Source organism: Colossoma macropomum, unplaced genomic scaffold (genome assembly GCF_904425465.1).
Source record: "Colossoma macropomum unplaced genomic scaffold, Colossoma_macropomum, whole genome shotgun sequence".
NCBI classification, from domain to species: Eukaryota; Metazoa; Chordata; class Actinopteri; order Characiformes; family Serrasalmidae; genus Colossoma; species Colossoma macropomum.
In genome coordinates, this window is record NW_023494784.1 from 18,074,781 (window position 1) to 18,101,160 (window position 26,380).

General features: G+C 38.5%; 1 protein-coding gene across 1 annotated transcript in view; it reads left to right on the plus strand.

Moving 5' to 3' along the window:
* mao (monoamine oxidase) overlaps nucleotides 1–26,380 on the plus strand; it is a 52,153-nt gene that overhangs the window by 9,894 nt on the left and 15,879 nt on the right. The window contains exons 2-3 of the mRNA XM_036584078.1: nucleotides 18,243–18,337; nucleotides 18,991–19,128. Coding sequence (XP_036439971.1) covers nucleotides 18,243–18,337; nucleotides 18,991–19,128 — 233 coding nt within the window. The remainder of the gene's footprint in view (nucleotides 1–18,242; nucleotides 18,338–18,990; nucleotides 19,129–26,380) is intronic.

The window sequence follows — 26,380 nt, forward strand, 5'->3', positions numbered from 1 at the left end:
GTGACAAAGTGTAGTTAACAGACAGTAAGAAAGTTCAGTATAAGGAATAAACGCAGGTTTAGTAGTCTACCTGGAATACTGTGTACTTAAAAAAGCCAAGGTGAGCTGTGTTGTTCTAGGTGTAACAGTATGTGTCAAAGAGCATTTACCTTGAATGTATCATGCACTGCTTATAGAACCAGTTCCAATGTAAACAATATGACAGCTCTATGAGAAATTCTACAAAACTGTTGGGTAAAACAGAGCATCAGTTTTTAATATGATTGAAAGCTAAATTGTATACTTATTAGTACAGCAAACTTGTCCTTAATGGCTAACTGAACTTTAAGGCAAATATTACAAATCCCGTACATGCCACTTTGTTTTTCCACACAAACCTCCTGAATGAACTCGCAGTGCAGTGTCGCAACATCAAAAGCAGTCCTTCACAAACTGTGTAAGCTGGTGCATCATTCCTATGTGCGCTTTAAAGCACTGATAGATTCCTCCTATATGTTCGCTCTCACAAGGCATGCATCTTGATGGCTGGGAATTCCAATGTCTAATTATGGAGGCTTACTGTTGACCCTGACGCTTCCTGGTGTGTGTCCTGCTCTTGCTAAAGAGCACTGGTATTCTAAGTCTGGAGGGCCGCCAGGAAAAACAAGCCCGGCACCCAGAGATGGATAGACCAGACATGTAGCGTGTAAGTGAGGGCCTCTCTGTCACACTTGGTTATTTCAGCATGGGTGTAATGAGGCAGCTACTCTCTCTGTTACATCCACTGACGTTTATAATCATGGCCGAAATCCCTTTGGCACTGTACTATATTGTATAAGATGTTGGTGAAATGTTATTTAAGTATAGTTCACTGGAATGTAATGAAGACGGATGCAGGAACACTACTCACTTGACTTGGCTATTAGTTGCCTTATATGCTTCAGGTTTCTTTCAGTTATTCATTTGCTGCATTTAAGAACGGATTAAGGACAGATGTTGACATAGTAGTTGTGGGCCTGGTTTGTAGAGTAGTTACGGACCTGGTTTGCCATTTTCGGTTAAGCTGTAGTTGCTACAGTTATCATTAAAGCTAAAGTAGCAGCAAGAAAGTCAAGTTCATTGGATATATTTCTAGCGGAAATTTATTTTTCCGTATTAACATAGTGAGGGTGACCAACAGTCGTATTTATGTTTGCCAGTATTGGACACAGCTGTGGATTTTTCAGTGCAAGCACCAAGTCAAACAGTGATTTATACTGTTTAGCTCTTGTGTAAAGGGTGTAGAATCAACAGGGATTCATCATTTTATGTTCTCATCAATATCACTTGTGTCAAAAGCCAGTTTCATGAGAGTTCTTACAGTAACAGAAACCCAGAAAATAGAGGAATGTTGAATGCCTCTTAAAGCGATAGTTAGCCATTTTGTGCGATTTTCCAGCAAGACGTGATTGGTCAGTGGTTTACTTTTATAGTTTTGCACTGTTACTATGAGGCTAGTGTAGCTAACAAGTAGTCTTAGTCTCACACACATAAACAGAGCATCTTATATCTGTTCATCGCTATGCTGGCCGCATCCAACAAGATTTTTCCAACTTTATCAAACAGTTGCCCACTCTGAGTGCCTAAACTGAGCCTTGGAAAATTTTTGTGACAATCACAGCATTGATATTTCAACATTACAAAAGAATTTCGAAGCATCATATAGCTTTTACTTGAGATATCCTTGCATGTTTCCCAACGCATTCTAATGTTTTCCTTGCGGTTTTGTTTTTCTTGAAGCCCCTTTTTGAAAATTGCCTGTCCCTATGCTGCTGTAATACATGCAGATTGTGTTTTGATATTCTTTTGTTAATAATTCTCTGAAACAAGCAAGGCCTTCCCTGAAAAAGACGTCAGCATGAATGGCAGCACATGTTGCTCCAAAACCTGTTGATATTGTTCAGCATTAATGGTGCCTTCACAGATGTGCAAGTCACCCATGCCATGTGCACTAATGCACCTCTACACCATCACGGATGCTGGTTTTTGAACTGTGCGCTGATAACAAGCTAGATGGTCCCTCCCTCTTTTGACCTGAGGATGCGGCGTCCATGATTTCCAAAAAGAATTAAAAATTTTAATTTGTTGGACCACAGGACACTTTTCCACTTTGCCTCAGTCAATCTTAAATGAGCTCGGGCCCAGAGAAGGTGGTGGCGTTTCCATATTCTATTATATATGGTTTCTCCTTTGCATGGAGTTTTAACTTGCATTCGTGGATGCAGCAATGAACTACGTTCACAGACAGCTTTTTTGTGAGTGTTTCTGAGCTCATGCATAGATTTCCACTACAGAATCATGTCTGTTTTTAATGCAGTCCTGCCTGAGGGCCTGAAGATTGCAGCCATCCAATATTGGTTTTCAGCATTGTCCCTTGCATACAGAGATTTCTCCAGATTCTCTGAACCTTTTAATGATATTATGTACCATAGATGATGAAATTTTACATTGAGAAATGTTATTCTTGAATTGTTGCACTATTCACCAAAAGACAGCACTACACAGCTTCACCTGTCTTTTGTTGCTTCTTTCCCAACTTTTTGAAATGTTACTGGCATCAAATTCAAAATGGGGATGTATTTTTTTGAAAAACAATATTATATTTCAGTTTAAACATTTGATATGTTGTCTTTTATGTTGTGTCAAATAATTTGCACATCATTGTATTCTGTTTTTATTTACATTTTGCACAACATCTTAACTTTTTGTAAATTCAGATACTGTAGACAAGGAAATTGGCTAATAAAAAAAGTATGATATGCTGCATGCAGCACACAGCACACAAGTTCTTAAATGCACATGTTTAAACCAGGCACCCCCTATAAATTTACACTTTGTTGACATCACCAAAGTGTGAACTTTGAGGATGACCACAGAGCTTAGGCCAGCGGGTCTGGGCTGCTGAGGACAGTTAGATGTCCGGCTTGCAAGATTAGCTAGCGAGTAGGAATGCATTGTTGCTTCTGCCATGTATCTGCCCAGTACCATGTGCCTTTACTCATACTTGGATATGCAGCATGTTGTTTTGAATGAAACAGCTTTATTGATAATTGTCCACAGACACAGCTGTCTCTAGGGGCTGCATTACACATAGCATGTCAGTTGGATTGAAGTTTTAATCAAAAACACAGTGTGAGCATATTGATTGTAGGCTTTGGTTGTCCGCGATGGTTTATTCAAATGTACAGTGTGAGTTGTCACTGTCGATCAAGATGTCTAGAATGACACTCTAGCAATATGTAAAACTCAGAGCTCTTTTGATGCGTTAGCCTCGGATGTGATTCCTGTTGTCATTGTGCTACAGAGGCTGTTGTTGAAAGAGACAAGAGAGGAGCAGGGATCAAAACTATGAAATGTACTTCACTACAGCAGAAGTGTCTTTTTGATGTGAAAACCCACTCTTCTCCACTGCAGTGCTACTGAGTTCAAGGTAGCTAATGTAGCATAGATAGATAATGCACATCATTTAAAATCAGCGAGATTTTAATGATTTAACTGTTAAGGTACGTTGCACCCATTTTCACCGATAACTACTTAATTCTAAATAAGTTACTCAGTATGGTATCGATATCAGATTTGTACTAAAAAAATATACTTGGTTTCTGACAATGTATGACATACATGTATGACATTCCCAAGGGAAATGGGAATTTTTGTAAATGTAATGGTTTGTCCAAACTAAAGCTTTAAATAATGCGCTATTGTATCGCACTCCTAGCTTGTGTAAACAGGATTTCTTACTCTGTGTTTTTGTCCCTATTAATGGAGTAGAGAAGAGCCTGACTCCAGCTTGACTGATTTTGTTATGCAACTTAAGATAATACTCTACTGTTTCTGTCCCAGGGAAACAACTGTCTCTGGGATCAGTAAGCTGGCTATGCTCTTTCGCTGATTTGCCTCTCTTGCTCTGTAATTGCTTTTCAACAGCGCTGCCAAATGCCAATATGTCTGTGTATCTGAAAGAGCAATCATTGTCACCAGATTGGAAGACACCAGACACAGAGAGCGCTGTGCTTCGCTCGTAAATGTCCTCCTTACTGATCGATAGTTTGCATTTAACAGCTACAGGGAGAAAGCCACACGTCATTTTGCAGTTATTGGATTTTTTTGTTTGTTACAAGTAGATGTTGTACAAATGGCCTTCTTGTAAAGATCAGTGACATCAATATAAAATGCAGTCACAGAAGAAGAGTCCACAGATGCTTGTTTACTCAGGTATTTTTAATGTTAATGTGAATTGAGCAAAAATTTTGACTTCTAGAGACCTAGTATCAAGAAATCGGGGGAAAAAATGTTCTAGTGTGTATTGAAATTTAAAACTAAATCGATGTACACCTATCGGCCGCTTCCGAGGGTCTCATTTACCATCTTTCAAGGAAACCACAGTCAGTGATCAGAAATGGGCCCTTGAGTGCATTCTATAAGAGTAAAATAGGCAGAAAGGGGCAAGGCTCATTCTATATATGCTTAATTTAAAGGGCTGGATTGTGAGCTAGCCAAAATGCTAGCCAGTACATGACTAAAACATGGAACAGCATGTTTTAAATAAAGTTTTTATTTAATTTGTATTTAAAAATTCCATAAAATCTAAAAACTTACTTCACTTTTAAAAAAATTAAAAACAACACTAAAAAAATACAAAAATGTAAGTACTACTTTCACAAGTTGAAATGTAGATAATAAATGCTGCTTTTGCATATATTGAGTTTATTGCTATCTCAGTTAATGCTTTTGGGTTTAAATCAAAACACAATCCTTGTAAATATCTGTAATATATCTGTAATACTTTAATACTGTAATATCTGTAATAATTGTTTTCTTAATTAGTTATTATTTTGTGAGACCGCAGTTTGAATGAATTTGTTAGAATGGTCCATATATGGACTGTAAGTTTTGGGGAGTGACTGGTACGCTTTGAAACTTATTCAGGTTTTTTACAGACTGCATCAGAGAAATGTTTGGTTTTCTGTGAAATGGGCCCATTACGATAACCCAGTTATTCCTTCCCTCACATTTCCTCCTTAGATGAAAATGTGCCCCTATGTTAATTACCACCAGTAAGACAAAACTATTAAATAAATAACTACAAGTTGAGCATTCATTCATTCATTCATTTATTCATTTATTCATTCACTCGTTTATTTGGAACTACATTTTAGAGCAAAAAGTGAGAGTGCATGTCCCTCATGGCCACGTAGTGGGCAGTTAGATCCCGCTGTTTTGTGTCCCGAAGTCTGAAAATCAGTGTGTAACCTTAAGAACTGTCACTACTGACACACATATTTTCTGCAATTAGCCAAAGGCTAACAAGCTAACCAGTTATAGCGTATGAACTGTGGGATTTCTTTAAGGCTGATCTGCAGGCTGAAAGGTGACCGCTGTCACGTCCTGTCTGGTGCCCTGCGGCATGTTGCTGTAATGTGATTTTACAATTATGGCTGACGCAGCCACACCCGCCTCGTAAAGTGGATTCTCTTTGGACTTTAATATTGAGTTTCATCAGGGGTTTGTAAGAGAACAATCAAAGCAATTAAGTGTGGATTAGACTTTAAATACCAAGACATATTCAGATGCAAATTGACCTTTCGCTGATCTTTGTCACCAGGGAGGCAGTAGTGCTAGTGGAGGGTGTGTGGTGGGAAATACTGGAGTCTGAGCTCTGGAGAATAAGTACTGCATTCTTAAAAATACAGACTTTTAAAAACCTTTAACTTGTAGAACCATTAAATAACCTTTATATAAAAATGTTTCCTTTAAGATCCATCCACAGAGGTGGTTCTTCAGGAAACCAAAAGTGGTTCTTCTAGACGTGACTCTATATAACTGTCTTTATTTTTAAAAGTGCACATGCAGAACTTTGAATGACTGTCATAGTTATTTATCAGCACATAGTGTTCATAGTGTTGTCAGTCTTAAAATAATAAATATTATTATTACATTTTTCGACTGTGTTATGAGTCTGCGATGGACTGGTGACCTGCCCAGGGTGTTTCCTGCCTCCACCCAATGACCGCTGACATAGGCTTCAGCTCCCCCGTAACCCAGAAGGATAAGTGGCTTAGAAAATGTACGTGGGTGGGTGTTATGAGTTTTCTCAAATGCATGACATGCTTAAAAATGATCTCTGAAGTGAAATTTCTACTTCTGCTCTTTTTGTTTATTGATTGAAAAACATCTGTTTTCTAGAGGTACAACTTTGGAGGAGCTCATAAATATTGCATAGACGCTTTAGGTTCATAAATTTGTAATGCATCGACAAGGGAATTTTGGGCTGATGCTGATATTCACTGTTTTTTTTGTGTATGTATCTGCGGATGCTGATATGAATGCTGAAATAGAAACACTTAAATACGCTAAATCAGAGGCATAGCAAAGGGTGGTCAGGAGTGGTCAGTGTCACCACAGTGTGAAGCCTGGCCACCCCTCTGGCCACCCCAGTCATGCAAAGTAAGACAGTCAGCCATTGTCAATGAAGCAGACCACCAGAAGAGTTCTACCAGCTGCCCTGTGTGAAGAGTTGTGCATATGGTGAAAACCTTTCAGAGCGTCTACTGATCAGCTGTGAGAGTCAGATCACGCTGCACTCACTACCTGTGATAAATTACTCTGCTGAGAAGTCAGGCGAGAATGCTGGTCAAAACCTTAATGCTAGTCCTTTTCATTCTGCTTAATGAGTCAGCAAAAATTGTTTTTAGACATTAGAGAATTTTAATTAATATCCTGATGAAATTCATTTTTTTTGACCCACGAGCCAAATTGTAAAATATTTATTATGCTCTATATGAATCTCTGGAAAGAGATTTTCAAATTTAGGAAGTGAAAAAGCAAATAACTGCAAAAATGGACTTTCATACCAAAGTTTTTTACCCTGTGCCATGACAAAAAATATTACCTGCTGAAACGGTATATGACCTTTTGTTTTTTGTGCGTGTTGAGTTGCTTACAGTGAGTCATGTGACCTCTTGTGTTTAAGCTTCATCCTTCTTTTCTCGTGCTTTTCTTGTGGTGTGAAAGCGAAATGTCATGGGAAACGAGTTCGCTCAAAGCAAGCCTCAAGTACAAAGAAGGAACAGTGGGACCTACTGAGTTTACATTTGTTTTGATGTCTTAGATAAGCTTGTTATGTCACCTTTTGTTCTCGCTGAATCCTGAGAGGCAATTCAGATATTTACCCTCGCCAAGCGGCCCTTTTTTATATTTACAGTTGCCACGGAAACATCTGCTTGCCTTTCGACTCTTACTTTGTAGCGAATGTTCCCCCTGTCCCGGCACTAACAAGGAAAGAAGAACAAAAACCCAAATATGTCTGTTTAACTATGTTACCGTCAGGTTAGAGCCTGGCTTATGCTGAAAGATTTGCACCAGGTGTTCACAGACCAGTGAGGTTACAGGAATAACATAGAATTAATTCACCGGTATTATTATTAAGTGAGAGTGATTTCAAATGAAAGAAGCTGTAACAAAATTGGCATCATTTTTTCCCTTCTGCTGCACAGTGACATAGCCACAAATCAGAAGTTGGGCAGAAGTTCCATTTTAATGGAAGAATACAGAAAAGCAAAGATTTTGTATTGTAAATGATACATTGTGTTTAACCTCTTCATGTCCAACAACAACATTTTGTATGATAATGAAAAATGCCACAGAACTCTGTTCAAAAGTGACAACTGCTAAATTGATTATTTGAATTTTGTTATACCTTGGATGAACATCTTTGAATTTTTTTGATTAAATGTAATTTTCATGCTTTGAATCGTAGTCAAATTTGCATTTATTATTGTTTAGTTAAAAATCAGGAGTCTCATGTGACCAAAACTAACACAAAAACTGTCTATTTCTGTTGTTTATGCTGTTTTTGTAGCTTGTGCTACAAAGTACCTAAAGATTACTAATGCATGTTTTATACAGTGGTAGAAAAATCTACACACTGAAATTGATTAAGTGATTTTACTCTTGCTAATAGGGCTTTGCTCATGATGTATTACCTTACGGCAGATTTAAAGGAATGGCTTTGTTTTTTTTTTTTGGCCCAGTTATGGGCTCATTGGGTTCATCTGGTTGAGTAATAAAAACCCACATCAGTCATTGATTTGAAAAATGTCTTCAGATTTATTCTCAGGAAAGCTCACATATGAGAACATATAACCAAAGCACATTTGAAATTTTAGATGTGGACGTGGGTTATAATGGGTTAGTAGAACCAGGGACATTAACTAACAGGTGAAAAAAGTTGACCTCATGTTAATTTTTAAGATTTTGCATTTGTGGGACTGTGCCGTCTATGTGTGTTCACATGCACGTCTACCAAGCCAGTGTAACTAAGTTTATGATGTTTTATTGCAGAGTTCCTGATAAATGATTTACTTCTTAGTGCTATGCACTGTACATATACAATTACATATGAATTGAAGAATTGCTCGTGTTTTTGCCTGCTTTTTGTCCTACTTTCCAATTTGCCTGTCTGTTGTGGTTTAAGGATGAGATGTTTGCCTGTTTTGAGAGCAGAAAGCCTTTCTATCTAACAGTTATCGAATAAAAGTCACAGCAATTAGGTCAACCTCTGCCTCAGGTGTAGTGCAAAAAGAGAGGGAGAGAGAGAGAGAGAGAGAGAGAGAGAAATCCATGCTATGAGAGTAGCTCTTTGATCACGAAAAATACTCTTCAAAGGAACCCTAACCTTTTCCCGGGTGTTATGACAATCCCATTGGGTCAATTCACCACGGTGGAGATTAATCTAGTGTAAGCTTTAAAGCTACACTGCCTGTAGCACTTTTACTGACTGAAAAGAGACCAGTATAAACAGTGCTGTTAAATGTCTGTAGACCACCATAAAACGTAATTTCACTTGCATTTAACATCACTTCTAGAAGCAAAACATCACTGTGATAGACTCCATAAACTTCATGAAGAGTATGATTTTGTACAGAGAAGGCAGGGCATAGACCTAGAGTTCTTGAATGGAATCATAAAGTTTTCCATTTATGCTTTGCTTTGTTGAACCAGAGGTATTCTATGCAAAATGTTTTGTTTAGCCAGTGAAGTGATCTGATGGTGTATCGTTCAACCGACGTAGATGAAGCGATAACGGATTGCTGTTGTTAAGTCATTTGGACAGCACATCCACTGTGGTAGCCTGGATCTACTACTTAGGACATTCCTAGAACATGTGCATGAATGTACCAGGTGTGGTATTAGATATTGCAGCTGTAGATGGAAACACGCTTCATTTGGCACCTTTCTTTTAGGAATTTGGATAAACAGCTGAGCAAGTGTTTTTAGAGGTTTGACTTGATGAGACCAATAGACCAAAAAGTATCCCAATCTAAAGTAGGACCAATCGAGGAAAGCTGTAGCTCCCATAAAACTGATTTTCAAGCCCTGATCTGTGAAAAGTCTCGGTTATATCCAGAAATGGTTCTGTTCGGTAATTTACCACAGCATGACCATGATAAAAATGTAGAAATGTATGGGAAACACCCATGATTAAGTAAGAGAAGGTGTGGTACGCACAGGACAAACAGAGGCAATACTTTGCAACAAATGAAACAAACAGACAGGTACGTATACACGAGGTAACAGGTGACAGCAATTAGAATTCCGGTGTGATCTGATGACTGATGGATGATTGGTTGGTTGGGTCACATGACTGACTGATGCATCTTGGGAGTTGAAGTCCGTAAGATAGTTTGTCTGAGGGCTGGGAAGCATGACAGTTACAAATCAAAAACTATTATAATACAGACTTGGATTGGTTTATAAACTAAACTAAACGTAGTGTCATTGGTTAGATTTAGTCAAAGATAGAGTCCCTTAATGATGTTAGCGAGAGTCGCTCTCAGTCAGGCTCATAGCCTTGAGGGTTCCCAAATGATCACCTTTCACTGTATTAAACCGTAAGAGGGAATCGGCCGTCGCCATGTCTGGACATAAACAAGTCCTTATCTCATGTCACAGGGTCCTTCTCAAGGAACAAAACAAGCCTCACAGAGACACAAAAGCCAAATGACTACTATTCCTAGGTGTAAGAAATATATTCTTGAGCAAAATATTTTATGTTAAAAAGACTCTAATTTGATGACGGGAGATAATCTACATCCCTCCAGGTCTTTAGAGCAGTACCATAAAAGAACCATCCATAGAAAGTTTCTTCATGGAACCAAACGTGGTTCTCTGATGGCAAAGAACATGAAGTAGCAAAAGGACATCTTGCCTTAAATAACTAACATAAAAACAATAGTACAGTTGTAGCCAGGTGCAGTTTTACAGGTATTGCAGTTGTAATTGATAATATGCTTCATTTAGTACCTTCTGTAAGTAGTTACATATTAACCATTTTGTAGTGGATAAAACTGATAAGCCAAATTTGTAAGTTAGACCAAATAGTATCCCAGTCTAATGCAGGACCAGTAGAGGAAAGCTCTCGCTCCCTTAGTTGTTCAGTTGTCAACTGCTTAAAAGCATGGTATAATAGGATGCTATTATATGAGCCCTGTAGATTGTTCAAAGGTCTTAGCTAATCTACCACTGGATGAACCAGTAACTTTATTAATGCTAATTTACTAGCATTGTTCATTTCTACCTTGAATATCATCTGATATATTCAACTTATGTTATATTACCTGTCTGCTAGATTTATTTATTTGACTTGACTTTTTTTCTTTACAAAATACATATGTTGATGTAAACATATGATTTAGTGTCTTTGTCATTTTGAAAAGAGTTTGGCTTCACGCCTTTGATCAGAGGCATTCCTATTGTAAAAGCTTTTGGCATAAACAAAAGACAGAAGTCAGCTTTGATCAGATGAAGTACAGTGAAAGCTCTTGCACAACCCCAGCAGTTAAATGAAACAGAGCTAAATCCTGTCGGGAACAATGGAGGCTTCAGCTCTGAAATGGCAGAAATGCTTAAACCAATACATACACTGGTGGAAGTCCAGCTTTGGGACTCGATGTTTATGACAAAAGGTCGTTGTGCGTTTGCACAGATGTGGGCTCCTGCTGAGAGATGGGAGAGCAGAGCAAAGCAGAGAACATTTTCATTAAACACAGATGCACAGCGCTGGGGACTGTTGATGTTATGTACAGACATAGGCCAACTTTTTATCTTAAATCTTGTATTATAGAAGACCATCTCTCAGAAGCTACTTGTGTAACATTTCTCTCGTTTGCTGCTGTTACATAGCAATTTTACTGTTTATATTGAGTATAAACAATGCCTGCGTTCTGCCTCGTACTGTCTTTTGACGCTGTGGTCATAATACTTCAGTATTTTGTGGAACATCCTCTAGGTGGATACTTCTCCTTCCACTTAAAAAAAAATGATGACATCATATTTAAAGGTTGCCTAAATAGAGATTTAATAATCTGTTCATAAGCATTCTATGTTGTATGTAAAAAATTAATGCTCAAGTTTTTATGAAATGTTTATGTCAGTTTTCACAAGAATAATGAGGTAAATGAGGGCCCTTAAACTAAAGTGACAGACAGTTGTTCCATTTATTACACTGTTATGAAGCATTATTCCGAAGTAATCTACACAATTCCGAGTTCTACACAATGATACAGGAAATATGTATAGAAAATACTACTTTTTGGTTTGAGGGCATCAAAATCTTTCATAGAACTGATGTAAGATGTTCTTAACTAGTTCTCTGCCTTAAAAGTCCCATTACTTGAGAATGATGCTGAATAGCAGTGATGTAAATTGAGCAACTTTAGTTTAAGAGCCCTTATGTCAGTACAAGGCCATTTACTTCATAAAACGTCTAACAGCATCTTGTGAATACTGAAATAAAGTGTTATAAATACTGAAGTATTGCTTTGAATGGTTTTTTGAGTGCAACACTTGAGTGAGAAAGGCCAGCTGTGGTCATTTTTCTTAGACTGTTTTCTCTCCTGTGTGTTTGTGATTGTTCAGTGAAATAAAGGGGAAATGATAGCCATCATTTCTGTCGTCTGCATGTAGTGATGCTGTAACGTTATCACATACTGTGGGCCCATAATTGCAGGTACATGTGTGAACTGTGATGTATTGAATTAAGGCTAGAGCAATTATAGCCTGCAGTGCTGTGGGGAAAGGCCACTTTGTACCAGCCATTCAGAGCACCTGAATAAATCTTTAGCTGTGCAAATGTCCATTAACTTCACACTGATCATGATTTTGAATTGACTGACAGTGCTAATACAAACAAAGGGAATGTTTGAGGATGTATGATCACCTCCTACTTTCCAATAGGCGCAGTACCCTCATGACAATGTTACAGAAAAACTAATATTTAATTCATTATATTTCAACTAGTGCTGAAATTAATTATTACTGTATATTCTTGATATATCACAATATCACAGTATTGGGTGATGTATAAGTTAGCATTAATGAAGTTAATAAGTTGATATTTGTAAAGTTAATGAACTCAAGCTTTCTAAGCACTGTTACTCTATGCTTAAAAATGTTTTATAGACTGTCGCTTGTTTTGATTGACTATTTGGTTCTGTTTTCTTCTCTGAAAATGACACCAAATGAGCTCTTACAAAGTAATGTCAATGTCAACCAGACATAAAACAGATTTACAGAATCTTTTTATTTAACTAATGGATTTTGAAAAAAATCTGAAGCAAATGAGCTGTTGGGTCCTGGATATCATGGGCAATGTGCAAAAATACCACCTGTCTAAGAACACTGCTTTTTATGAACCTTAGAATTACATATCAAATACATTGCTAAAAATAAATAAAAGGGAATGATGGTGTGTGTTTTAGGGATATGCATGAGTACTTTGTTAACTGTGTAAAGTGCCTGTGTTCGAATATATTTCATGACTGGAAAACAGAAAATGTACAGACCAACAGTGTAAAGCATTGATTTTATGTCTTAACAGAACTGTGAAATGTAAAAGCTTTTCTTCGCAAATAAATAAGTAAATTAGGTCATACTTTCTTACTAAGCGCAGGCACCTGAATGTGAGCGCATTAACAAGGACATTTAGGATGTTGTTTAGGATGTGACTGAGACAGCAGAGATCCCTAAAAGACTAGGCTTATGCTAACATTAGGTTTAAACACACACACACACACACACACACACACACACACCTTCTAAGCCGCCTATCCTTCTGGGTCGCGGGGGGAGCTGGAGCCTGTCCCAGCAGTCATTGGGTGGAAGGATACACCCTGGACAAGTCGCCAGGGCAGGTTTAGAAACAGTTAAAATATATTTCTCTAACATGTTGGCATATTGTCCACTGAAGGGGGAAAAACACTTAAAGATGACGAGTCTTTATGAACATCCAGTGTTACTGGTTAGCTGTAGTTTTAGCTCATTAGCTCATCTAAGGCACTTCCTGTCATGTGACACGTCCAACACAAAAATATACAGATTTCCTGGCTTGGCTATTTTGGAATAATACATGTTTTGAAATGTATTCTTCTGCGTGATGCTAAATTTTTTGTTCAACACTGGTGCTGTCACCTAAAAAGGTAAGTCACACTACCTTAATTTCAGCTTTTTTTGCTGTTGTTTTTTCCTCGTCTGCACTGACCTGATGTTCCTTCATTAACCTTCATGGGTAATCAAATATCAAAATCAGTCAGAATGCACATCCCTAGTGTCAGCATCACAGTATACCGATGTAGATGAATGTTGCCCGTTGCCCAGTACTAATTTCAACAAATATGATGAGACCCAATGACAGGAGTGAGAGTTTTGCAGAAATTAAATGTTAGACAGTTACCTTTTTAATGTTTTCAACTGAGTTCAGAATGTAAGTACATTGAAATGATTACATTTCTAAAAAAAAAAAAAGTACTCTGCCTTTCAGAGCTGGTTTTAAAGCTAGGTGTTCACTTTATGTTTTGCTCTCACTAGTAATCTGAAGCAAAGCAGCCCAAAGCAAAGCATCTTTCCTCAACAGGAAAGAAAACAACAGTTTGAGGGCCATTAGAGTGTAAGGGAGTGGTCCTGTAAGGGGCAACTATCAGATTCTAATTTGAAAAAAATAACTTTTTTTCTGCTTAGTACTTAGTAGAACTAGCTTAAGCAACAGCAGGATACTGCCACTGTCACTGTCCATGCTGGTCACCAGCCACACTGCCCTGTGGAGCAACTTTCCTTCAGATTCAGTCCACTGTCATGTTAGCCAGTCAGCAGTGCAGGAAAATACTGGTTTAGGGCCCTTGAGCACTTGAGTTGTTGTTTCTAAGTAAAATGAACATATTGCTTTAAAACTATTGGCTACATATTCTCCAATCCAAATGTTATTGTGCCAGATTTAGCAAACCACAAAAATAATATAGACTTCTATATTATTTCACTTACATTTAAAAGCGTAGTATTTTAACCTTAGTTTTGAGTTTTAACACTGCTATGTTGCGTAGGATCTCTAAATGTTGGCATGTGATTTGACTGGACTTCCAGTATCTTATTTTGGAGATTTCCTATATTTAGTGTTGTTTGTTGAGTTGTTTTTTTGAACAGGCTGTCTTCTGCTTTGTCTGTCATTTAAATTCATACATTTTATATTATAGCATATTGGGAAATTAGGAAAACTACACCATGCATGGAAGGCAAAAAGCATGAAGGTTTATTCTCAACATTTTCAGGTGCAAAAGAAATACTAAAAGCAGGGAAGATCCAAAATATAGTACAAGAAAATTCATTTGCAACAGAACAGATACTTAAAATGTCTTAGCAGAAAGCTGAGCTTCTCTCAAATGCCATCTCTTCATTTTAAATTGGTGCAGGTGGTCTAGCTCCTCCTTCGACAAGCCACACAGGAGAGAGCAATTAACTAACAAAAGCATCTGTGATGTACACTTTGAACTAACAAAAGAACTTCATCAGTGGGCACTATATGTTTCATCCTCATAGAGACTGAATATATCTGCCTGTTTATGAAATGGTGAATACCTTTTTAGAAGAGGTAAATGTCTGTTCATAGAGGTATACAAATATGTCTCCCCTTCTAAAAATATAACAAATGGCATAAAATCAGATATGGCCATTTTTTCTCCAACACACAATCAAATAAGCCAAAGGAACTAAAATTTAGAGATGATAATTTATCAGATTTTAAGTTTAAAATGTAAAGAATTTGGCTGGGCCAATATATATATATTGACCAGTTACACCAGATTTCACATAAAAAGCACAGATAAGCACAGATAATATGAAGAAACAAGAAGAGACAAGGAACCCACTTACTTTTATAAGAGGTAATAAGATAAAAGAAGAGGTAACCTAGTTAATTGGGATATCGGGATCATATCAGTTTTGACAGATATTTGCTTTAGAAAATTGCCTCTAGACAGATGTTTAGATTTGAGCCTTATTTTAAAGTGCTATCTTTATGTATTTATTTTACTTCAGAAGAGCAGAATGTTTTGGCAATGCTGGATTACTGTATTAATATCTTTTTATTTTATTAGTCTGACTGCAAGTAAGTTTTACATTTCTCTGTAATGCTAATCCTTGTAGATGTAGTCTTAATTTTCAAATTTTTTATGTGTCAGTATCGGCATCGGCAGATATGTACATGAAAAAATATTGTATGTCATCAATGACTCAAAATTTCCTAGCATATCGGAGCATCCATTATGACTAACTGAAATTGGAATTTGTAGCCCCTTAAAATCATAATGACATGCACATATTTGTATCGTTCGGGTTCTAGTAGAGCAGGAGACGGCGCTGACGTCTGTGTGATGAGCACTGATCACAGGTCATGTGAAAGAAGGTCCTCTTATGTTTTTAAGGTTTACATGTCAGTGTGCTGATAGTAATATCAGGCCATACCAAGAGCGTTACCCGTCTTAAACACAGGTTTGTTCAGAGGTCTAGAGGGCGTGTGCATGTGTGTTAGAGCTGTGGGAGATATGGCTCATGCTCAGCAGTGGAGTGTTGGGGAAGGGGCCCTGCTTTGTCTGAATGCCAGACACGTTTGCTGTTTACTTCAGGCTATCTGCTGCTCCATATACACTTCCTGTGGTTTGGCCACTGACGTCCTTTGCTGCAAGTCTTGAAATCACATTTTTTGTCACGTCCCTCATTTCTGTGGCCTCGTCAGTGGAATAAGCTAGCAGCGAAAGAGGAAGAAAGTCCATTTGGACAATTAGGCCACTGACCACGGTTGCATTTTGCAATTCACTGCATCTCAGAGCCAAATGGCTTTTGGAACAGTAATCACAGAGTAAAAGGCACACATAAATCTCTCTGACAAAAAGCACAGTCCTGTGGGTCCAATCAGTGTTGAAAGAGAAAATCGTTATTTTTGCTCTTCTTTAATCAAACAGTATTAAATCCATTGTAACCCATGTAGTCCAAAACTGGCTTTATGTGGTGAAGCTTTCATGCAACTAGTTGCAGGTTGCATAATGACCAAAAAAACTGACATTTACACAAGGCAATTAAAAATAATTAATAATAGAAGAATAATAAAAAAATAAGCCACATGCAGTGCATTTGATTGTTCCACTAATTGGTGGTAGCCTAGAGAATGTTAATCACAGCATCACTGTAGGCAAACCTTCCCGCTATTCTGATCAGCTCTTTAGTCTTCTTTGTTTGTCTTACTGAAACATTAACTAAAACTTGGCACATAAAGTGGTCTGTCCTTGGCTGTCAGACCTAGTGCAGTTTCTCACAGGAGCAGAATTTCTGCTTCCCCTTCAGGAACAGGAAGGCTGCGCGTTGTTCAGAGACAGAGAGGAAACCCCAATGAGTGTCCTGATGTTGCACTTCCTGGCTTACCCCTGCTGGGAGGTTAGCCCTGCTATCTATGCATTTACTCCTAGTGCTGTGGAGGAAATCGTCCCGTTCTTCTGGTCTTATTACTTTGACATGAGGAAATTGACAGTCTTACACAAACATTATGTAGGAAATATGGCCTGCTGTGCAAATGCTTAGGGGTACTAATTACTGCTGTCACTCCTGAATATATGAGTAATCGAGTACTCTACTATTCATTCATGTATGTATGTATGTATGTATGTATGGAAGGATTAATGTATGTATGTGTGGATGGATGTATAGACCATACAATGACATGAACTCAACTAAACAGCAACAAACCAGGCATAACCTTTTGAGAAGACTCAATAATGTTTATTTGGAAAAAGCTAAACAAAGAAACCTTTAAAATTACTTCATTAGAAATATGTTAAAGCACATGGTGTGTCTCTCATACCATGTTTTTACTGTAAAACAGACCTGAAGATGAACTTAAAGTATGTATGATAATCAGTCACCTAATCATTGCAGATTCATTGATTGTACATTTTAATGTAACACATATATATATATATATATATATATATATATATATATATATATATATATTTATACACACTTTACACTGCTAACAATTTGGATGGTCCTTTACGTCTTTGGCCTGGACAACACGACATCCATTATTTCAGTCAGTCTAAAGGTTGTCTAAAGGCCCACCATGGGAGAAAGTATATGTCCTTTCACATATGCTTCCTTCCATGTTGTCATATGTTGTCCTTTTGTTGTGTCAGCTGTGTTGTCTTACAGTTGAGTGTCCTTTGTTGTTTATCTGTATTGTTCCTCCTGAGGTGAAAACATCTTTACCCTCCCCTGACTCCAGACCCCCTTCACCTTTTTCTCCAACCTTTTGATCCTTTCCACTTCCCCTACTTCCTGCAACCCCCAGTATCTCTACTTAAACCACGTCAGACTGTGTGTTCATTGGACTGGTGACAGACTGATGACCAGGCTGCACCCATGCATGAATCTGCATGCATGTGAATATAACTCAGAATCTAAAGATCCAGTATCCTGACTTTTCCCGACAAATTTCTAACTACCACAATAATTTTTTTCCATTGTGCATCAGTTCATTTTAGATAAGCTTGAGCCCAGAGAAGTCTGTGGCATTTCTGGATGTTGACAGATGACAGATGGCTTCTGCTATGCATAGAACAGGCTTGCAAACTTGCATTTGTGAATGCAGCGTCAAATGGTGTTTCACATCCTTGCTATTACTCGCTGAATAACATAACTATTGTGTTATTCGCGGATGCAAAAATTTCACATACTGTTCCAATGTTTTAGGAATTGAGATTTGAGGTGTCACAACTTTTACTGAATTGTGCTAATATTATGTTTTTTTGCACTTGATAGAACACACTGTACATTAATCATGGGCAGATTACAGAGTAAACCTGACTCTTACTACTGTACTTCTGTCTCTTCTTTCTCTGCAGGACTGAGTGCAGCCAAGCTGTTGGTGGAGAGTGGCTTAAACCCTGTGGTGCTGGAAGCCAGAGACCGGGTTGGTGGAAGAACCTTCACAGTTCAGGTAAGGTGTTCACCATTATACGAGCCACTATCATGGTTTCTATCAACATTTGATACACAAAAACCCAAACCTTAACCTTTATTTCCTAAACTACCCTTTTTTGCACAAACAAAAGCACATTTGTTGCTTTATATTCATATTGCCCATCTAAATCAGACTGCTTTAGCCTTAGACAATCTGGTTTTGGAAAATGGACTGTAGGGCTAATTATCTGTGTATTGTGATCAGTATTATAAACTGCGGTTTTGGACGGTGTTATTGACCCAATGAGATAGACTTACATGATGTTCATTGCAAAAAATACTCTATACACCAAACTAAAAATTGGACGCATGTGATTGAATGTTAGTTAAATGTTTGTTTTATAATCTTAACAACAGTTTGATCTAGACGTTTATGCTTAAATGCTTGAACCTTGTTTCTAACGTATGTATATTTAGTAACACTGGTACTTATGTATTATTTTATTTCCAAAACAAACAAAAAGTAATTGCAAACTATATTTTTGTGTCACTTACTCAAGCCAATTGGGAAAAGCAATTCCAGGCGGCTACTTATAAAGCTGCTTCTGAAAATGGCAAGCATGTGCAATGCTGCATCAACAACAAGGCTAATATGAGGCATAATTTGACATACGTTCTATTCCCCTTCAGAATAAACAGACCAAATGGGTGGACCTGGGTGGTGCTTATATTGGACCCACTCAAAACCGAATCCTGCGGTTGGCCAAGCAATACGGGGTCAAGACCTACAAGGTGAATGAAGAGGAGTCCCTGGTTCACTATGTGAAGGTAAGCTGGATACCAGACACTAGCTTAGCAGCGTAAACATGCAAAGCAAACGTTGTTTAGAGAATTTTCCCAAGAGAGCCCCTCGAAACCTTCTACAATCAGCTGCCGAGGATCAGGGCTTTGGAGCATTTACTGTTTTCTGCAGATAACAGATCCCCTTCTTCCACTGGGCTTATATCTTAATGCACAGGAAGTCACAGCAGGGCTGGAGCCTTGTCATATACTGAGCCCTCTTGTTCAGCATTATGGTGTACTAGAGCCTGGAGATGCTAATCGGTGCCTGAAGGAAAAGGTTTTATTCTAGTAATATGGTTTCTTCTGTTCTGAGTAAAGAAGGAGAGAGGTAGTCAAGACAGCAGCCAACCCCCCACCCCTCCTATATCCGATTTGAGCAGACGCATCACTGCCCTTAGCACGCACATTCTGCATGCCCTTATTAGATTTCCCTGTAGATTCAGCTTCTCCATGGCTCTGGTCAGCTTATGGAGCTGTAAATCACAGACTTCTTCTTAGAAATGCTTAGTGTAGTAGTGCCCTCACCCATTTATCATGTTAGCGTTACATATGCACATATGACACAAACTCTTTGGGAGGCTTTGAACTACTCAGGTGCGCCGAAAAGCAGACAAGTACACACCCAACCATGCAGACATGCACGCGCTCAGAGCAAAAGGTCATAGTGAGAATGCAATGGAGTGTTCAGGGTGCAGGATGTCAGGGGACCCTGGTGGAAAAGCCCTTTTGGCACACATCCCTTGCTGCACACGTGGACAAAGCTACATGCGTGCTTCACGTACAGTAAAGCAAGGTTACGAGTTACTCCTTCACACAGTTCACTGATACAGCATGCTTACTGTATAGCGTGCACCTTGAACCCTCTTGCCTCTCTTACCTAATTTGTTGTTGGTGATACATTCAGAGACATTTGGCTTTGTGCCCTTTAACTCATTAAAATCCGCCCCAAGAATTGTTGGGACATGTGCTTGTCAGTGTTTGGCATAGTAAAAATGTGTCAGCATGTGCAATTGGAGCTTTGTGTTACTGTGTCTTGTATCACTGTATAAAAGAAGCATTGTGCTGCCTTTATCATTGGATGCACTGTGATAGTTTCTGAGCAAATTCAGAACAGAATTTAGATTGCTAAAAGATTATTACTGATTTGTTTCATCACAGTAGCAGTAAAAGGTGACCTTAATGTGAACTATATTCCTATACATATTGTTGCTTGCTCATAATGGTGGTTTATAACACAAAAAGTAAATTCTTCAAATTTTCAGCTCTGTTTTATACATATCAAAATGAATTCAATGAAAGCTTTGAGAAATTGCTTCAATACATTGTTATTAAAAGGAGAAGAGTAGATGAAGGTGAAGCTTGCTTGTCTCCTTTCACAGAAGCCATAAAATGCAATATCCCCCTGTTCCGGAAATTCCGCAGTTAAACAATGTTTTTTTCTTCAGTAACACTGAAATATATTTTGATGGAAATGTGTACAATTTAGAAAACCATCTTTGTAGGTGAGCAAGCAAGTCAGCATATATAAAAGCGTTTTTATTGTGTTTAAATGTGATTTTTGATTGTGGCAGTTATACACATTTTATAGTATGAATTGTTTTCTCAGCAGGGGGGTCTCACTCCTCCCTTTTCATCCCCCCATTGCTCACTAGCAGCTCAACACAGAGTCACAACATTTCATACAGTGAGAGCCAATAGTGGCCTAGTTAATATGAAACTTTTATTATATTATATATCCTTATATTAATGAAAAATGACAGATTTAATTTCCATGTTGCCAGTGGAATGACCACTAGGGGGCTGAAGAAAGTATTTACAAGCCAAACAAATACAGTCTCTTCAGAGTTTCCTCTAAAACCTCACTCCACACTGCCTTGGCTAGAGTGCCTGAAAGCTAAAATAGTTGTTTTTACACTTTTCTGTCAGCTTCAGCTATGCAAAATAATTATTTGTTTAGCAGATATTGAGCAAGGTCTGAATTACTCTTCATAATCTTTAAACTCCGTTAGCTCTGTTCAGTGTTACACCACACCAGTGTTCACTCTGTTTCACCAGTGTTTTGTTTGGCACTAAAAGCCTTCATAAAGGTGGAATTAGCATTTTTGGTGTGACATTCTTTGCAATTATTTCTCAGAAGAAGTAACCAATTATTGCAGTTGGACTTGTCAGAACTCAAATTTGTAGCTTGCTGGCTTGGATGGTGTAAAATGATTGACATGCAACTTGATATGCCTCCTTGTCGTGATTGGTTGAATATTGGATGGTCCACTTTATTTCTTAGCTTTCTTTCCTCCTGTTTACAGAATCTACAGGCAGCTACAGAGACCATTCTTTCCCTCTGAGCATGTCAGCGTGTCTCATAAAATACTTTTTTCTGCTTTCTTGTATTTACATATATTCAGCTCAATTCAACTGATGTATTTCACATTCTGTTTGTCACAGTGTAAACATATGATTGTGAAAGCTAACAGCTGTGGATAATAATTGGGGTCAGCTTAAATGATAGCAATCAGCTCAAAGAATTGCAGTCAGGCAGTTACATAATAATTGTGACAGGAATCTAGTGGGTTAACTCAGTGTGAGAGTTATGTATTTTGTATACCTTTAGAGGCAAACTTTTTGAAGTTCACCGTGAGTCCTATCAGCAGGAGAGATGCAGAGTGTGCTTTGTATAGCGTTAGTCTAACTGTCTTGATGCATTATTCATGCTCAGGAAGTTCCACAAACATTTGAGTCACAGATACAGTGCAGATTTCCAGCTCTCTGTGGAGCAGAGTGGTAGAATATTACATTGGCCTCCTCTAAGCGTTGCAGGGCACTCTGGTGGTTTTATGTATTGCTGCTTTATGCAGTCTGACAGAGATGTTGCTAGATGTCACGTCAGCTGCTCTCTCATGTGTTTTGTCAGTAGACTCCCAGAGGCAGAATTACAGCAATAATAGTAAAAAAAAAACTACACAACACAGAGACAGCGAAAGGTTACAGAAATTGTAACTGGAGACATGTAGACAAGATATGTATTTGATGTGACTGTTTCAGAAGCGCTGCCATCAAAAAACAGTTTGGAAACAGAGGTTTAGCTACGTTTTCTAGGACACAAAGACGTGCATTATTCCCCACACTACAAAAAAAAAAAAACTTTGTTGGCCTGGTTTCTTTTCTAGCAGAGCTCACAGAGTAGTGTTATATTGACATGACCTATTTTGGAGGACCAGCATTGCAGGCCGTGCAGCCGAGCACACTAGCGCATGCAGACAATTAAGTTTCTTTGTGACTGAAAGAAATCAAACATCTACATGTTTGTTGCCTTTCGACTGGCAATCTCTGGCCTGCTTTTGACCCTTGATTCCTTGCAGACGACCATGTATGCTTTTGTTTTGTGTGTTTCTGTGATTCTGTGTTGTTTATACTGCTCTGAGGCAGCTCTCTTTTCTCGTCCCCTCCTCTGTTGGCCAAAGCTTCCCTGTAGGTTACCATGGCAACACTCCCCATCAAAAGACAATCACTATCAGTCCTGAAAGGACCGTCTCCCTCTCCCCACCCCTCCACTCTCTCTCTCTCTCTGTCTCTCTTGCTCTTGAGCTCTCTCAGGCCCTGTGTTTGCTAACAGGGGTGTTTCCCCTTCCAATTTCATAACCACATTCAGGAATCAGACAGGATTCACCCATTACAAAAGCCAAAGAGAAATTACCACCATAAGGCTAAATGTGTACACTTCATAAGATATTCTACCAATGAAGCCTCTTTTGTGTAAAGTCCAGCTAATTGTGGAGGGTTGCCAGGACTATTTATAGAAAAGCACTTGATGAAGGTGTAATGAAGGGAATGAAGCTCCAGGATGTATGTTGGAGGGCGTTTCAGCTGCCAGTAGCATCCTAAAAGCAAACTAGATGGACGAAGGAAACCATGCTGTCCTCATAAGACACACAACAGAGACATGCCTAACTAGACATGGCTCCTAAGCTAACAAACAAGCGAGGAATTCAAGCTGGGGACTGAATAGCGCTGCTGCAAATTATAGGTTATGGTTTATGTTGTATACTCCAAAGCACATGATATCCTTGTTCTGAAACAGTGAATTAAAATCATCAGCTAATTATTAAACCCTTCAAGTTTGTTACATAGAAGTGCCCTACCGAGACAAATATTTTGTGACCAATTACGATATTTGACTGTCATAATTATTGTATAATCACCTGATTGCAATTATTTGAGCTGATCACAAATATTTTAAAACTAGAAAATGCATTCATGTCAGAGGTCTTTCAAAAACAACAACATTTCCTACTTCTGATTGATGCTAAAACATGAAACACCTTTAGAGAGTTGTAAGTAATGTTTATTTGAGCTTGAGCTGTTTCTGGAAGCTATTAAGTATCAACAGATAGGAAACAACATTGCTAATTGGACAATTAGGCCACTTTAGGCTTGTACTTTAAAAGTTGCATATATTGAACAAATTGAACAAAAAGAAAGAAAACAATATTTTTTTATGATTATGTAGATGGCAATTAATTGTCAGATAAAATTTTATGATGGTGAAAGGTCTATAAACCAATGTTTTTAGCCAGGTGATATATTGACCGAGCCCTAATGTGAGACCCCTGTCCAGATGAGAAATGAATTAGGCCAGTAAATCGTTACACTTACTCAAGGTGACATTTGAGCTGATCATAGTTGTTAGCTATCTTTTCAAAAGCGTTGCTTGTGGTGTGGTTAACTGAAATGTGACTTTCGGCGCATCGCTCTGACCAGTGTAATAAAATTGTAGGATGTTGAAAGTTTTATGACTGTAGTGTTGCGGTTACTCAGCAATCATGTGTTGGCGGGGAGCCACCATTAGCCTGTAAAAGACCTCACAATGAGCAGAGCGTTTTGTAATCAGGGTGAGCATCCGAGCAAACGGCCAGAGCTAATCAGCTTTCTTATATCTCTAATCCTAAAGGCCAGACCCAGTTTCTCCTGTCAGCCTCCTGCCAGAACTGCCCAGTCAAGCAACTTCAGCACATCAGTGATTAATGTAGATGAAGATTAAAGGTGGTGAAAGCTCATTCGATCTGAGCATGTTAAGCTCGGGGAGACATGTGTTTCTGAGTGGGTGTGGACCGCATTTGTTACAGGAAGCACAGAGGCTAGGCTTCTGCTGTGGATAAGAGGAGAGAAGACACGCGCTGCATCTCTCATCTGTCTGTGCATTCACCTCACTTCCGTCACCATGGGAACAGACCTGTTGCTGGATGGCGAGCAATGCACCGTCCTCTAATGCAATGCCTCGTCTCTCATGCACGCACATGCAGAATACACACCCATCCTTCCCCTTACGCAGCTAAATAAACTGTTGTCTGGGCCTGGGTGGTATCTAACAATGATTGGCACAACATTTTCTAGTTAAAAATTGTGATTATAGATTACATCCCCTTCCTCCTGAAGAAATACATGCGCTGCAGCTTTGACCTCCCTTTTGTTCTGTTTTTTTGTGTATGCTTTTTTTGAACATTAACTGATTTAATGAAAATCTTTAATAAAATCATAGATTAAATAATATAGTAGTGAGTAATCCAGTGTCTTTTGAAAACTACTTCCTGTCTTTATAATAGATGTTACTGCAAACACATGCATTTATGAGCTTCTTTTGGTGCAGGTTTATGGTGACTTGCTCTCTCTGCTCAAGAAACTTCAGATTGCAAGCGATTTCAACGCGCTGTACGTTTTCTGTCATTATAGCAGAGTTTTCATAATTCAGCTAACCACCGGGACACGTACGCTGTACAGAAAATACTGCTTTGCTCAGTAGATCACACACAGCAGAGATAGTGGGGACTTTACCACAGCCTTGCTCCATTATATTGTGCAATGTTTTGGCACACACTAACTTCACGGTGAAGCAAGTTGAAATTCTAAAGCACATCTGCATTTATTTTAGGTTACATGCACTCAAGCTGAACTAAACTAGTGTCACAGTGCTTGCAGACAGAATGAATTAGGCTTCTTAAAACATCAACCGTTCTCAACGTAAAATAGCAAAGAACATGGGAATTTCATAATGTACGGGACATAACATCAATAAAAGATTCAGAGAATCTGGAGAAGTCTCTGTATGCAAGGCGTTGGGCCGGAAACCACTATTGGCTGACCATGATCTTCAGGCCCTCAGGCAGCACTGCATTAAAAACAGACATGATTCTGTAGTGAAAGTCACTGCATGAGCTCAGGAACACTTCTGAAAACCACTTTCTGTCAACACAGTTTGTCACTGTATCCGCAAATGCAAATGCAAGAACTCTACCATGCAAAGAAGAAACCATGCAGAAACAGGATCCACAAATGCCGCCACCTTCTGTGCGCATGAGCTCTGTGGTCTGATGAATCAAAATTTGAAATTCTTTTTAGAAATCATGGTCTCCGTGACCTACGTTCTGAAGAGGTGAAGGACCATCTGGCTTGTTATCAGCGCAGTTCAAAAGCCAGCATCCGTGGTGGTATATTAGTGCATGTGGCATGGGTGACTTGCACATCTGTGAAGGCACCATTAATTTGGAACGATATATGCAGATTTTCGAGCAACATATGCTGCCATTTAGACAACGTCTTTTTCAGGGATGCCTTTTTTATTTCAGCAAGACAACGCCAAATCACATGTTGTGCGTTACAACAGCATGGCGCCGTAGTAAAAGAGTCTGTGTGCTTAACTGTCCTGCCACCAGTCCAGTCCTGTTACCCACTGAAAAAAATTGGTGCAGTATGGCACGAAAATTACGACAAAGGAGACCTAGAATCGTTGAGCACCTAAAATCCGATATTTCACTATATTTCAAACATTTCACTTTCAAAACTACAGCAGTGTACAGAATGTTGTTAAAAGAAGAGGTGATGAAACAAAGTGGTGAACACGCCCCTGTCCCAACTTTCTTGGATTGTGTTGCTGGCAACAAATTCAAAATGGGCATATATTTTTCAAAAAACAGTAAAATTCCTCATGATGTGTACATGATTTGCACGTCACTGCATTCTATTTTTATTTATATTTCGCACAATATCCTAACTTTTTTGGAAAAGGGTTTGTACATAAACTTGAGCAATCATTAGAAGTGAGCTTCTTGGTAATGTAAACTAAAATCACGTTCACCATATCGTGCATATCCTGCAATAGTAATAAAGTAAGGAACACAATAAAAATTATATTATATTGACAAATAATGTCATAATGAAATAATGAAAATGCTATAGAATTACTGGA